Source organism: Tachysurus fulvidraco, chromosome 2 (genome assembly GCF_022655615.1).
Source record: "Tachysurus fulvidraco isolate hzauxx_2018 chromosome 2, HZAU_PFXX_2.0, whole genome shotgun sequence".
Lineage (NCBI taxonomy): Eukaryota > Metazoa > Chordata > Actinopteri > Siluriformes > Bagridae > Tachysurus > Tachysurus fulvidraco.
The window spans coordinates 29,830,773-29,846,939 of NC_062519.1; the positions used below are offsets into that span (position 1 = coordinate 29,830,773).

Here is a 16,167-nt window from a genome sequence, read left to right on the forward strand (position 1 = left end):
ACTGTGAGTCCTGCTGCTTGAGTCCTCAACAATAAATCAGCTTCATAAGGGGCACAAGCCTTGTGTTGAAGATGACTAGAACACGGATTCTGGTAATCAGAGCTGCTGCAAACACATACATCAAACCGGCATATGGTTCCTGGCAGAGAAGTGGCTAAATGAGAGTCTCTCACATGCCTCTGCAAAGAGCCCTTTGTAGAGCTTTCAACTCAGGCTGATGTCTAATCTGCAACCTGTAAGTGCAGCGTATTCTTTAGCGGTCACTGCTGCTTTGTTCTTTTTAAACGTTTGATAACTTTTCACGTGTCCTGTCACATGGACCAGATTCTCTCCTACTACTGTAAGACAAACAGCACTTTCCAGTCCTGTAATCTCAGCGTTTGACAGTGTTTGAGGAGGTCATGTCGTCTGTGCATAATGAACTTGGCCTTGGTCAAACATTTCTCAACCTTTGCCACCCCCTGTCTTCATTTTCAGGATGACAAGGTTTGACCCAGGACAAAGATTGGAGAGGGAGAATCAATAGATAGCAGAAGTCTAAAGCCAAACAGCTCATGTAAATACCACCTGCTAGAATCTCTCGCTCTCTCTCCCTTTTCCCCTCTCTCTTTTTCTATAGACTTCTATTTTTCAGCTCCCCACAGGCCTATTGCTTCAGTGCTTCACCAATCTACTTGGAGGCAGCGAAGTCATAACCAGTAAATAACTGCATGCTTGAACAGCAGCTGTGTCAATATGATATGTCATATATGCCCTTCGCCTGAATGTTCCACAAAACCAGCTACAGAAATGCTGCTGGGAGCACTGTACCATAAGAGAAAGTTATCACCTACTTTTTGAAAAGTCATGCTGCAGAAAAAAGAAAGAAAAGAAAATCTCAGTGCCATTTAATATTGGCCCTTTACTGGCATGCTGAGCATTTTTTGAGGATAAAATTATACTTTAATGCTCTGTTGTGAAAGCCTCTCTGCATCATGGCACAATTATTCCCACAAAAACATTACTCAGGCCTTTCACACCAGCTTTTCAGAGTGCTTCTCTCCTACAGTGGGTTGCATTGACTGGGTTTGCTGAGACTGAACTGATCTGCACAGAAATCGAAGCGCTACGATCGGCTGAATCAAGCCAAGGAAATAACAAAAGGCAGCTTGGCTTGATGTTTTCACACCATGGCGCTTCTTGTCGCAGCATCTGTCATTGGCTTGGAGAAGTCAATTATTGCTTAAACTATGAGGTGTATCATTCTGGCCAGGTCTGGAGGCAAATACCTAGTTTTTTCCCTCTGATTCCTTTCTTTTCTTCGCATTTGGTATGCACACACTTTCCAGTGCAGACACACATGCACACAAAGCCAAGAATAATTGTGAACATACCATAATGATGAAGGTAACAGGTCCAATAAAACTCCAAATGAAGTGGTTGTCCAATCTCAGCCAGCATCTACACAGAGGAACAGACCAGACCTATTAAAAACCTAATTTAGGAAATATATATAGTTTATATATAAACTAGCATTTATTTTGAAAGCAATGTCATCCCTTGATAAGATTAATGGGTGGAAAAAAAGAGAAAGCTATTCCTCACTAAGACAGCACACTGTCTGGTGTGGATCACATTACGATGTTGTAGGCTTGGCAAGCCAGTGTATACATTACTGTTAAATGCAGCTCAAAGATTGTAATTGTCTGTAAAAGTATCTAGGTGCTCTTGTCTGTGACCTCCGGCAGGAAATATTGATTACCTAAATTAGTGCAAACTTACACTATGCTAATAGAAACCACAGAAGACATTACACACACACACACACACACACACACACACACACACACACACACACACACACACACACACACACACACTCACACATTTTGACTTGCGATCATAAGTTGTGAGGACTTCCACTGACATCAGCATTAATGCAGCTGAATAAAGCAGCTTTCCTCTTTGGGACCAGCCAAATGTGCCCACAATGACATCTACAAATAAAAAGTCTACACACCCCTGTTAAAATGTTTGGTTTCTGTGATGTAATGAAAACCAAAAATAAAACCAAGATAAATCATGTCAAAACTTTTTCTACCCTCAATGGAAAAACGTATAAAAAAAGAAAAAAAAGGACAACGTTTAAAAAAACGACAAAATATATAAAATAAAAAAGCAACAATAACCTATTTATGTAACTTCTGAGATGATTCAAACATCCTGGTTTGATTGTCTTGCGTGACAAAAACCTGCCATTTTAACTGAGGTGTGTAAACTTTTTCTATCGATTGTACATCTGACAATTTCGACAAATATATAGAAACATGGCAACACACACACACACACACACACAGAGCACACAAAAGTTAAAATGATAAGCCATTATTTACTATATATTTCTTTGTAGAACTCTGTATGACATAAATTTCTGTCTTTAGCCATGATAAAGAAAAAGCCTAGACAAGGCAGTGTGACCTGCATCAGGCACACATTAACACACACATTAACACACACATTAACACACACACACACACACACACACACACACACACACACACACACACACACACACACACACACACACGCACACACACAAAGAGGAGCCCTTAGTACCTCTAGCCTGAGCTAAAACACTATCATTAATCTGTGTAAAAGCCTTCTCATGCAGCACTTGTCTTTGTTAGAGAGTGTTTTACAAACAAGCACTCGCTAGAGGCTTTTTGAGCCGATAAAAACCACAGTCACTTCAGATGTCCTCTTAAAGATTTACTCTGTTTGTGTGTGTGTGTGTGTGTGTGTGTGTGTGTGTGTGTGTGTGTGTGTGTGTGTGTGTTTGGCTCATCAATGCTGCAATGTACAGAAAGTTGTAAAGTTACCAGTCCTCAGCAGACTTCCGCAAACACTGGAAATAAGCAAACCTTTGCATTGACTTACGCCTTTTCTGTTCCATAGCTCCCGTAATCCACAGCCGCAGACACTCCTACAACGATGGCAGGAAACAGGTAGCCCGAAATGTAGTAATATTTCTTTCGTGAATATTCACTTTCAAAGATGTCTACGAGCATGAGATAGAGATGAACTCCCTCCAAACACATCCAAGCAAAAGAGGATAAGAAGAAATAATGCAGGACACCAGCAATGATCGCACAACCAATCTGCGAGACACACAAAGAGCATAGCATGATAAACATGGTCTCTACTATTAAACAGATTCAAAAATATATTCTGCCCTAACATAAAAAACGGCTGATGGCAAAATTATTATGTAGTGCTTGTGTTCGACAATATTTAAAAAAGTATAGATTAACAGTCCCAAAATGGAGCTTTGCACCATCAGACATGAAGCTATGAAGAATATATAAAAACAATAAATGGTCTGCATAATGCAGTTACTCAGATACTTCTGCTATTATTTCTTATTGAGAAACCAACTCCCTATTAACTCATACAGTTGTGTTTAACAGAAACTAAATAAACAAATGACTTAAAAGTACAAATGAAACATGTCTGGCTGCTTCTTCTACATCTACAGCTGAAAAATGTAATTGTTTAAATTTTTCGTTTGGAGGAAGCGGCAACTTGGTGTGACATGTCATATGACAGAAATAACTGAATCACAGAATTAATGGTTCGCCCACAGAGCTTACCCTGAGTTCTGTCACACTGTGACCAATTAGAAAGACGAGTTCAGCGATGAAGAGGTTAATGCAAAGGTTCTTGTGGATGGTGTTCCTGTCACTCTGCAGGCCACGGAAGAAGCAGAATGTGAAGATGCACATGGCCAAGCAGACGAGTGAGACCACAATGCCCACACGAGTGATGACCGTCAGCAGCAGCTTGTGCTCTCTGCCTGGGCCCTGGAGAACGACAGGATGGAGGGAGAGGACATATAGGGAGAAGAGATGAATAAAATGTTTTGCCAAGGCAATGATAGATCATGTGTGTCACAACCATCTGTTCTAGCTTCCTAAGAGCTACAAACACAGCCTGTATTGTATACATTCGAAACACATAAGAGGGTGAGGGTTACTGGACCATTGAGTCCTTCCGATCTGATCTTACCAGTATTTCCTGATGGGCCATAAGGACGGCGAAATTTGTCAAATGGCTGCACGAGCAGGTCGTGTGGGTTTTGTTAGACTTAACCAGCTTGCAGCCTTGTGTGGACCAGTATCCCATCATGCTCCTTTCTGAGTAATTCCAAAAGGAGCAGTTTGAGTTGAAATAGTGTTGCATCTGACAAAACAGAAGACAAATTATTTGTGTTGTTGTACACCTAAATTGTAAAGCATTAATTCGACTCCTTAAAAATCATCAAAAAGCTTAAGAAAGTAAACCACTCGGTGTGCAGTGCCATTGCAAAACAAGTGCGAAATTGAGCATGGGACCATTGATTATATGAGCTTCTAATAGAGAGCATAATGGTTTTAAGGCATGTCTGTGAAAATCACACAATTACTTTGATAGAGAGGAAAAATCAAGCAGCAGAGGCTTCCTCTGGGAGCACTTCTGACCACTTTAAAAGACAAATGATAATTGGTCTTCTGGTAATTTCATCCCACATTGTCTGGCTAATCTGGGAGTTAATTTTCCAATCGGAAAAAAAAAGGGAAATTGTATCATTTACGTCCTAATGTCGACAAACAAATTAGTATTCATTAGGAATTTCGTCAAGACCCCCTAATAATCAACAGTTCATTCTTAGTTAATTTCATGTTCAATGGTTTTAACAAACTCCACTCTGACCCCACTGGGTATTTAAAAACAAGGAAAAGCTTATAATCTCCTCAGCTTTTCTCTCTGCCTTCCCACTGCACTCAAGACTTGTGTGTTTGTTTAGCTGTGGGACTCACATCAATGTGTTCCAGGGTAAAAATCACTGGCTCGGTTATATAGACTCGACTGGATTCCTTGTTGATTGAGGCAGAGATGACATCTGAGTTTACGGCCACGCTGAGGTTGTGCCCATTCGCCTCACTGCCCAGTTTGATTGTTGCGTTCTCTGTGCTCAGAAACTGGCCCAGGTTTTTGTACAGAGCAAACACCAACTTGGCAACACCTGTACATAAAAGGTAATGAAAACAACATGAAAGAGGTCATACGGTGATTTATGAAGATTAGGTTTCTGTAGCCCACAACAGGTATGCATTAATGTATATGGAGACAGACTGTGATTACACAGAATTCCACTTGCTGCTTTGTATAACTATAAACAAAGTGAGAAGAAGCCAGCAATAAGAGACAGAAAGCTAACGTTCAGGAATTTTTTTTTAAAGAAAAGTGTGTACAAGAGAAGTGGTGAGATGAACAGCTTCAGACAGAGATGCAATATCTGAGCTAAAACTGCTGATATCCAGGAGCTCCCTAGATATGCCGAGTCATGCCCACCGTTCCAGCGTTATTAATACGACTAAAAGTCTTTAGACAGTCTCGCCTAAGGGATGGCGTCAGTGCTGTGTTATAAGTCTGAAATCAATAAGTTGGTGTGCTGTGCTCCTGAAGGAAAAGAAACATATTGCCCTGCGCACCCACCACAGAACCAATGCATTCAACTGCCATCAGAAAAAAAATAAATAAAGACCAAGACCTCTAATAAAGACCTTGTGTCTTTTCAAACATCCATATGTCATATAAGAATAATCAATAGAGACATTTAATCTGGTCATTCACTGTATAGAATACACTCAGTTCTGTTAAGACTTAGGCTTCCAAGTGAGTTTTACCTAATTTAACTGTGGAAATATCACACACACACACACACACACACACACACACACACACACACACACACACACACACACACACACACACACACACACACACACACACACACAAATGCACACACACACACTTTATCTAACGATAGTTTCTTTTGCCCAGGCTCCTTCGACCAGATTGTTTGTTTCTCCAGAAAACTCACTTAATATTTCAGTGATGAGTTTTCAGCATGCACAGTTATTACACATCTATTTTCAGACCAGCCCAAAATAGGCAATGTTCAAATGTCATGTTTTTGCAGTAGGCAGATCTTTCAAATAAAGGCACCTGAAACAAGTTACCTAAATCAGATGTGCAGGTGCATTTATGTAGACTGGTGAAGGTAAAAAAAAAAGCAAAATAAATAAAAACCTGACAGTTTTCACCTTCTCCATGGTTACAGGCAAAAAAAAAAAAAACATGCAGCGGCAATTAACACTGCTGTGTGTGGGGGGGGTGTAGTGTGTGTGTGTGTGTGTGTGTGTGTGTGTGTGTGTGTGTGTGTGTGTGTGTGTGTGTGTGTGTGTGTGTGTGTGTTTGTTTTTACCATTCCGACTGTTCAGTTTGACCGTATTGGCTGTCAGCTGGATAGATATACCACCCTTGCTGCTTTGGGGAAATTTGAAGTCCTGCACCTGGCCATCTGTGCTCAACACATAAACATCCAGGACTAGATAAAGAAAGAGAAAAGAAAAGCAGTTTGTATGGAGGCATTTATTTTTATCTCACTATTCCTACATTCAAAATGGGGCCCATAGAAAAGAACAAAAAACAACCAGCAAAATGGATTACATGTCTAAGGACAAATATTTGGCCAATCACACTTTTTTTTTTATTAATTAAAATGGACTAAAGAGGCGTTTGAGAATTTTGTCACATATAATAAAATCAAATATCAAAATTATCATCTCTTTTTAGATGCCTTTTGTTGTGAAATTCGCTCTCAAAGCACAAAATGTTGGGTACAAGCAATTACCCTCTGATTGTAACCACCTATTTCCATTCATCAAAGCTGATAGTAATTACTGACTTTGTGATAGCAGGAGCGTTTCATGCCCTTGAAAAGCTGGAAAAGTTATTGTGCAGATGAGACGTCAACAACCGGCAGGCTGCATCGTTTTTGAAAATGCACTAATTTGTTTTCAGTGATGGACAAAATCTTTTTGTTGATGTACTGCTTGCTAAATCACTTCTTTATATCTTTAATGGAAGAGATTTTAACCAAAAGTAGTTTTGAAGTCATGCACTGTCAAAGCTCCTGGTCATTCTTTGTTTTTTTTTGTACAGTGTCCTCAGTAGCTTGAACACAACAGTCTGCTTCAGTGTCTGTAGTTCTAAGGTCACATCCCAAATGACTGACTTGCATTTAATTAAATGAAACACGGATTTTTAGCGCTGCTTATTTATTCAGTGGAACAGACACAAGTTGACACATAAAGCAAATGCACTCTTAAATGTCAAGACTCAAAATCCCATTGTGGCAGGTAAGCCAAATTTTAGATTAGCCACATTTATTGGCAGTACTCACTTATATTGCTAGCTGGCACTTTCACAATCGCCGGTTCCATTAGATTGTCTGCGAGTACGAAAGCTCCTTCCTCGAGAGTGTCCAGTAACATGGTGGCAGCATGAGTCTGCTCTGTGATATTCATGCCTCTCCAAGACTTCAGTGCTTCTGGACGAAGCAGGTTGTCCACGGTATCCACAATAGCCTACAACCAAATAAAAAAAGAAACGATCAGGTTAGCACTTATGACAATGAGGTCAAAGGCCAAACTTTTTTGCTTTATACTAGTGCTAGATAGCCTATGGCAACTAAAACAAACATACATGCTTTAACACCATGACCACCATGTTTTCTTAATCAATTTTTTTAATTGATCTGCCTGAAAGCACATTCCATCCACCATAAGCACAATCATTAAAGAAAAGACAGAGGAAAAAAATAATAATGTTTGTAAGAAACTGGACAGTAATACAGTTTTTAGCATTTTGGACCTGTATTTCAGCACAGAAATTTTATCATAATTGAATTTAAATTATGACACTATGTAGAAAGTGCCGAATGCCAGGGTACATTTTGAAGGTATTTACATCCAATACACCAAAACACCAAATGTAGCAGAAATGTAGCATGTAGCACAAAGCTCCCTGGCCACCACTGTGCAGACAGGCACCAGCCATAGCATTCCAGCAGTGAGAGCACAAAGCTTCCCGCATAGTGATAAACAATGTAGTTTAACAAATAACTCAGACATGTATTGACAAAAAACAGCTTTCTGAACAAGCAGCACATCACAATCAATCCAAATACATGCTTGACCGCTCAATGCCTCTTTTAGACACACTCTAGCTGTCGGTTTGAATGAAAGCGTCTGCTAAATGAACAAATGTAAATGTAAATATATCATAGCACATCTACCCAACACAGATGGGCCTTACAACGGCATCACCATAGCTACTAAACAATCTGTCAATCAATCACAGTTTAATCTACTATGAAATGACCAGCTAGTAGTCACATCATCCACAGTTAAGATGTCAGTAACTTGCCAAATCCAAGGCACTATTCACACTGACCTGTTTCACTAAAAGTTATACTGTGTGTCTCAAAAAAAAAAAAAAAGAAGAAGAAGCTTTGCTTCAAAAATAAGATGTGCCCTGCTTCCCATCGTCGTGGACACAATCGCCAATTGACAATGTCAGTTTGGGAGGCAATGATTTAATAGATCATCAGATATCAGAACGTAACTAGTTCACTGCCTAACATAGGATGCTAGTGTTCAGTGCTGTGACATAGTCCTAGGGCATGTAGTTTTAATATGCTTAAGGCTTGCAGTGATAAGATGGTTCTAGCAGGGGGTACTGACACAAACTGTGGGGGGTCAGGAGATGTCGACTGCACAATCCATCATTAAATATTCCAAAATAAAAAAAACCCAAGCAGACTTATCCACATCCAGCTCTCCTATGTGCTAATAATATGCAAATATATGCAAAAATCCTTACTTTTACAAAACAACATTATAAGTGCACAATATCACAGTGCAAAAGAACTCGTCTGTTTATCCAAAATACTTCACAATGCAGGCCTGTCTCCTGCCATCTACTTGTGATGTTGCAATTTTCTGTGTGGCTCCAAACTCCTGCTCTTCATCTATCTTTCTTACTCATACCTGCAGGCTACTGCCGCTAGCTGTTGTTGACACTGGTGTCTGACTATCAACAGCTTGTTACTCTGAGTAACAGGGTTTCCAGTTTCCTGTGACTTTCCTTTAAAAGCCTTTGTAGCATCTGTAGTCCCATCAATTCCGCTTGATTCTTTAGGAAATGGTAAATTGACAAAGTGATTATGAATCTGATTTACACCTTGCATCATGGAAATGAGCAAGTAACACAAACTGCTCTAAAACACAAATGAATTTTTTTCAATAAATTCTATACAGCATATACGATCCTTTCGCAGGATATTACATTTATACTCATTTGCCTATTTATTTCTCCCCAACAAATGTATAACGTATGTATATAAACAAAGTTACAGCATCGGGTATAAATCAGTCGGGTGCACATGTCTAGCATCAATTATTATTCACTTATGCATCTGAAGTGACCTCACTGATTTTTAATGTGGTGTGATATTTAGGCTAGTATCTCCCAAATAGCTGTCCTGAGCTTTTCACACAAAACCATTATTAACAACGGAACAAAAAGAATAGTTCAGCCAGCGCTGTGCATGAAAACAGCTTGTCAGGGAGGTCAAAAGAGGATGGCAATAATCGTGTAAGAAAGCAGCCGGGCCACAACTAGGCTAATCACATCCGAGCTGAAGACTGCTGTGCTAAATGCCATCTCAGAAGCTCTTATGGGACGCTGTCTCAAATGGGCCACAACATAGGGGATGGGAAACATGGGAAAGTCGCCTTGGCCGAGAAACATTTCTTTTGCATCGAGCCGATGGAAATATTGGAATTTGTTAAGAAATGTGTTGAGGAAAGTTCCACCAGGAACCTTTTTTTTTATTTCCAGCACCATGATGAGTTGAAACTCATCTGCAGGCCAGGAGCATGCTATGCTGAATGTCAGACATGCTTCTAGTCAAATGCCGTCTGTGACAATGGCAAAAAATAAACTTGAGGTGTGAAACTGAACCTTGTGACTGTGTGAGTGCTGCTATAGCACTTAAAAAGCTTTTTAAAACAGCCACATTAAATGTAAATGTTAGCAGGCTTAAAAAGCTCAACCTCATGCACGTTTGCTTTTTTCTACCTTTGTTATATGCTAAAATGGCAATCGTTATGTAATTTGTTTTACTCCTGTTATTTTACATAATGGTAATGTTCCCTGTTGTGTGTTGGAAAAAAAGCAGCACAGTAACTTGTTCTGGAATTGTGCAGCTCTCGCTCTGAAACTCTCATTTCCTCCAAAAGAGAGCCAGCGCCTATGGGGTGGGAAATGTTTTCCTGGCACACATTTATCCCTCTACATGGTTACAGTTTATCCACATTGCACATAAAGCATCATAATACACCATATCTCAAGGCATGTATTGTCACTGAATGGTTGCAGGAGCATAACAGCTTTTTCTTTCATGGCTTCAGTGGTCTGTTTAGCCTCCACGTCTCAACCCAATAAAGCATATTTGGGACAAAGTATAAAGGGCTGCTTACCCCAAGATTGCACAGCCATCCAATTTGCATTAACTGCACAATGAGGTCATTTTTGTGTTTGTTCAAAAGCATCCATCATCTCTTTATGTGATTGTGAATGCCAAAGCAGGCACAACACACCTACAGTGAATGAAACAAATAGGAATTGCACTTCTTTTTATTCATAGTTGGCCCAATTCATAGTATCATAAGTCACTGGATAACGTGCCAATCTTAAATAAAATGGTCTTGTTTAACGCTTGCTCAAAAGCCCTGTCAAGCCTGTAATGCTCAATGAGGTTCAGGTCAAGTCTCTCAACAGCAGCCACCAAGTTTCGCTCTTCAGCTGGTAAACATTGCAGTGTGGTGTTCTTCACTCAATCCAGGCCAAAATTCATCTGTCAATAAGACATTTTAGCAAACATTCAAGGGGCCTGGCCTTTGTGGGATTAGCTATGTTTTATTATGCTACGTCAGCCGTTAATGATATTCCTTTTTTCACACAGATGTATTCAGTTAATTTACTTTGTGACAGCATGTACAAAATAGTCCATTACTGCCCTTTTCCTCCAGCCAAACCCTCCTCCATCTTTTTTTTTTACTTTCCACGCTGTACAACAGATTGAATAGCCTTAATAATAGGCTTAATAAACTGAAATATTTCATTAATTAACATTTCATTAAATGCAGTGAATGGAGAATTTGCTGACAGAGAGATAATCCTGCTGCACATCTGAAGGCTGTGGTTTGAAATAAGGAATATCTTTATTTGAAATTAAAATTCAGATGTCAGTAAAAGGAATGAAACTTTAAGCCTGGTTACATTGCTTAAATAACAGCCAATGTTTCCTTTACATGGCAATATGTGCTGGAATAGAAAGCCTAACCAACAACTGTGTCACTGTCCAGTTAAATACTGCACTGTTATCATGCCTTAATTCCCTTCCAACATGCTGCTGTAAAAAAGAGGTATGCAAATAGCTGACTTTGCAAAAATAAATAAATAAATAAAAGTTCACCCGACCGAAATAATCTGCTGATTTCGCCAGATCATTTCCTCACTAACTATCACTGGACCCTAAGTGGATCAAGGGATTTTTTTTTTTTTTGAAAATTGAAAAATCTTTTATATTCTTGATCTAGCAAAGAAACAATGAACAGCCAAGTTGCAAATCAAAGGCTGACACATACCATCATGTACCATAGCAGGATACAAACTGCACTGATTAGTAAGCGCTAATGGTTCCAAGCCACAGTATAGCTGGCATGAGTTTGGAGGGCACTGGTCGATCAAGAATTCATCAAATGATGGAGAGAATGAGAGGCTGCATGGCAGTGAAACATGCCGCTGAGCAGTGGCAGGGAAAGAAGGAGGAGTGGGAGGAGGGACGTGTAGAGAAAAGAAAAATAGTACCGTTGGCACAAGTATACCTTCATATATGCCCTGCATGTCCGTTCTCGCTTTTGAAGCTTTTTATTATTAGAAAGAAGACAAAAAGACAGATGAAAGAAAGAAATGCATTAGAAAACACTGGCCCTCAGACTCACATAACTGTTCCACATGGACTTCAGCAACAATAATGAGCTGTTTCGATTGCTCATTCTCTTATGTGCATTAAGGCCAAATTTGAAAGGTGGTGTCTGGCCAAAAAATCTGAATCAATATACTGCAGACTATTACGCCAGTAGTATGCCAAATTTCTAATGCTTAATGAGGATTTAACCCTCTGAAGTCACAGTTATCACTGGTAATAGCTGAAATAATATTATATTAATTATCTCTCCACAATAGCTTATAAAAACAGGCTGTAAAGCAACAACAAACAAAAAATCGTGCAGTGAATAGGAATTTATTTTGACTTAAACCCCTCACTAATGCAGTCTTCGCCGCTTTTGATTAGCCCCGGCATCGAAAAAAGTACAGAAAGGAATTCCTCTGATCATTTCTATGACCTTTAAGTAAAAATGATATACTGTAGTGTTTTTTTTCCCTCTAACATTATTTCCAGGACTAAGTGCGACAACAGAGGGTAATGTCAGGAAGTTGCTGAATCAGCTCCATGGGCCGAAATCTCAAATAGAAATAAAAGTTATGAGACAAAGATAAATTCTCTTATACCTTGTTGAAGCTCCGTCCGGTAGAGTCCTTTTCTTTTGGCTTCAGCTCCTGCAGCTGGGCATCCAGGATGTCCACCAGCTGCTCCATGAGCCTCATGGTAGAGCTGATGTCGCCGGGGAAGATGGGCCCTTTGGTGTGCTTAGCTAGCTCGTTGGCCAGGTTGGCCGCATTCTCCCCACTCCGGATCTGAAAGATTGTGCAAATTAGCCGCGCAGCAGGAGCTGAGAAATATCATTCTGCGTCTGCAGGCCTCTCGCCCCTAATTATGACATCTTCACGCTGTGAGGAAATATGCTTCGCTAACAGCACCCACGAGCCATCGCTTAGTAATTAAAAACTGATAACACATCCTGTGCGCATTAGACAGAGTTTTTTTTTTCTCCTTTGGAAAAAAAAAAAAGTTAATTTTGCTGCTGCGTGAGGTGTGGGCAGTCCATTGTGTCTAATGGCAGCCCATTCGAACTTCAGCTTGCAGAGCACATTAGCCCTTTAAGAGCCAACATTCAGAAGATGCGTTATCAGATTGAGCAGCGGGGCGCCCTATTGGGTAGCTCCAGGCTACGTTTCTCAATCTCAGCCAATGATAGTAAGAAGCGTGTACTCAAAATTTAGCACTGGGGACTGTTTTATATTCATGACGGTGAGCTCAGCAAACTCTCTGAGCTATTAGGGATATTTGTATGTCTGTTGTCATGCAGTTGGACTAATACAAACCTTCTGAGCCACTTGATTGACCCAGTGAGAGGTGCAGTTGCTTAGATCAGGGCCTTTTGGGTGCCAGGCCCCGGTGGAGAGGACGCACAGGTAGGAGGCGGTGCCTGAAAATACATCATACAATATTTATATATGTGCATATCACAGAGCTATTTCAGGTTTTTATGTGCTCACAAACTTATGACAAACCCTCTCTCTAAAACATACAATACCCTCAAAGGTAAAGTAAAAGCCCCCCTGTCCTCAGAAGTGTTCTGCTTAATGGCTTTTGTAAATGAATTGCATATGGTGAAGCAAACACACTTACCTCTGGTTCCTGTGGGACATGGTCGTTCCACAAGCATGCCCCTCTGTGTCTGAGGCCACAGGATGTCCCTTCGCTCTACACTGTCACAGAAGCGCTTGGGCAAAGGGAATGACTCCAGGGATGGAGGCGTTGTAGTTTGTGACGGAGCCACTGGGGGTTTAGGGGGCTTGTTGCCGACCCTGGTCCCTGTAGTGTTTATGGTTGTTGTTAGGCCTCTATGCTGTGCTGTTGTTGTTGTCATTGTGGTGGTTGTCATTCGGGGAGGTGCTGAAACTGAGGTGGCATCTGAGATAGGCGGGGCTGAAAGAAAGAAAGATAAATTTAGTACATCTTTTTTTTAAAAAAAAAATAGGTAATGCAGGTTCCTCATCCAGATAATCTTTGATTCCGAATTGAGAAAGAGAGCAATAGTATTTTTTTTTATGACCTACATTTTATTCCAGGCACATGGCAGAAGCATTAATGATGGAACAAAAATGTCCATGACTCCTATTTCATGCATGCGCAATTAGCTTTCAACAAAGAAACATTTTTATATTGCACATCCACATAGAAGACAGCAGATGATAGACAAAAAACACTCATTGGTTTTGAAATGCACTCATGCATTCCCTGCATCTCTTCTTTAATACTGGGCTGGAAAATAAAGGTTTCTGTCACGAAATAAATAGTTAAGTTTCCATCCTATCAGGAAAGCAAAAAACGTCAATAAAGCCATCCCTGCTTTCATAAATGTCAGAGTCTGCTTTGTTGCGGCCAATTCGTGCTCATGAATCACTGCCCACATGTCATTAGTTATATAAAGCACACTTCCTAAAAATAAATAAATAAATAATAAATAAATAATAAACTAAGCTGGCTGAAGTGCATAAATAGTGTACAATAAAAAACACAGACCTGTTAAATCACACCATGTTTAAATCTAAATAAATACTGACCAATATCTCTTCCTTCCAGCTGGATGGAAACAGCTTAGTCTGGTAGCCTGCTGATAATAGCCCCAGAGAGTGTGTGAGAGATTCCGGTCCAGTGTGTGTGCAGAAGAGCTTTCTCTGTGAGATTGGTCATGACCTACTGTGAATTAGTCTCAACTGACCGGGTGGAGAGCTCTGGTTCGATTCTGCCTGCAGTAAACTGCTCTAGACACTCCACCCTGAAAAGCTTGATGTTTCCCCTGATCAGCTTTTTTCTGACACTCTGCCATGCTCAAATGTTCATTACTCCTAATCCATTTTTTTCTTCTTCCTGACTCTCAACATGTGTATAGACTCTGTTTTTTTAGTGCTGGGGGAAGTACTACAGTGCTGGATTACAGTATTCACAGTGTTCATTAAGCCCCGAGTGCATGCGATGCATGCTGAAAGAGCAACGGGTGTAACAAGGAGTAGACAGATGGAACGTGTGTGGTGAAATAACTTTGTTCTAAAAGTCCAGTGTCTATTCTGCTTACCATTACCAACATGGTGACATTACTTTTGTTGATGTGTGCCACTGACAAACATGCTCTTGATGCTCGTTCACAGATAAATGATCGCTCAATAAACTTCCATGTTTGTCTTTGGAAAGAAAACACGCTGCATCTTTACAGCACAAACCTTTCTTGAGGCTGGGTGCGGTTTAATTCTAGCCTGAGTGCCACCCCTGGGGTTTTGATTTGAATCCTAGCTTGGTTGTGCTGCATGAGAAAGCGACTAGAAGAAATGAGGACATATCAGCATTTGACTGAAAGGTCATGTGGCTTTCATTCACTATATCTGCCATTGCAAATCCAGATATGTTACCATCAAATTTTACTATTGTAGTAAATGTGAAGTTTAATTTAAGGCTAACAGTACAAAACTGTAAACGTATGTAGCCATCGGCTTAAATAGCCCCTTGTATTAGACCAAATAAAGTGTGACATAAAATGAAAACACATGTCTTCAGAGCCTCTGCTTGGGGTAAGTAAATTGCTCGTTCCCTTGTTTTGAGTTGTCAGTAATACTTACACCCACATTAATGGGTGTAAGTGATATCCATGCCCACCGTAATACCTGCCAACATTTTTTTGGAAAGGAATCTTTGCTGAATCCAATTCAGGCAACTTGGAAAAACAGAATAACCTCCTCTGATCCCTACTGGTGTTTATTTAGCGCTGTGAAAATGCTCGGCACACTATAACTCAACTTGATATCAGGCAATTTGGGTGCGACCTACCTCACTAGACATACAAAACAGAAAGGATTATAAACACAGAGTAAAAAAAACACATTACCCTTTTCATTTACTTACTGTAACCTTCATCCTTACTCTCATAGCCAACAAACGTGAACGTGAACATCTTAAAGTTTTCTAAATCAAAGTTTCAGCCATACGATCTAAACGCTTTCTTGCACGAGTTTAACCGAATTCTATAAAATGGTACTGCAAATATATATTATTGTATTTGAAAGCAGAGAACATGAAACAGCACGGCTGACAAGGTGTAAATCATGTATACAGCTCTTACACACCCATTAAATGCAGAATGGCGATAGAGGAAATACTGCATGCGATGGTGTTTACACATATACATTGCAAATTCGCATTTGATTACAGTTAAGAATACACACAGCCTTTTATTTCTACATCCACCATTTACTGCATGAAGCCTACTTGCT

The 16,167-nt window shown here is 40.0% G+C and overlaps 1 protein-coding gene across 26 annotated transcripts in view; it reads right to left on the reverse strand.

The window, feature by feature from the left end:
* Positions 1 to 16,167, reverse strand: part of adgrl2a (adhesion G protein-coupled receptor L2a) — a 90,042-nt gene that overhangs the window by 13,001 nt on the left and 60,874 nt on the right. For 21 of the 26 annotated variants that reach the window (XM_047810324.1, XM_047810319.1, XM_047810317.1 and 18 more), the window contains 11 exons: positions 13,529 to 13,828; positions 13,222 to 13,325; positions 12,508 to 12,693; positions 11,820 to 11,858; positions 7,268 to 7,451; positions 6,287 to 6,409; positions 4,836 to 5,041; positions 4,045 to 4,218; positions 3,630 to 3,839; positions 2,917 to 3,137; positions 1,374 to 1,440 (listed from right to left, as the gene is read on the reverse strand). In XM_047810324.1, coding sequence (XP_047666280.1) covers positions 1,374 to 1,440; positions 2,917 to 3,137; positions 3,630 to 3,839; positions 4,045 to 4,218; positions 4,836 to 5,041; positions 6,287 to 6,409; positions 7,268 to 7,451; positions 11,820 to 11,858; positions 12,508 to 12,693; positions 13,222 to 13,325; positions 13,529 to 13,828 — 1,814 coding nt within the window. The remainder of the gene's footprint in view (positions 1 to 1,373; positions 1,441 to 2,916; positions 3,138 to 3,629; positions 3,840 to 4,044; positions 4,219 to 4,835; positions 5,042 to 6,286; positions 6,410 to 7,267; positions 7,452 to 11,819; positions 11,859 to 12,507; positions 12,694 to 13,221; positions 13,326 to 13,528; positions 13,829 to 16,167) is intronic. The other 5 variants (XM_047810320.1, XM_047810321.1, XM_047810340.1 and 2 more) reach the window with 1 other exon arrangement.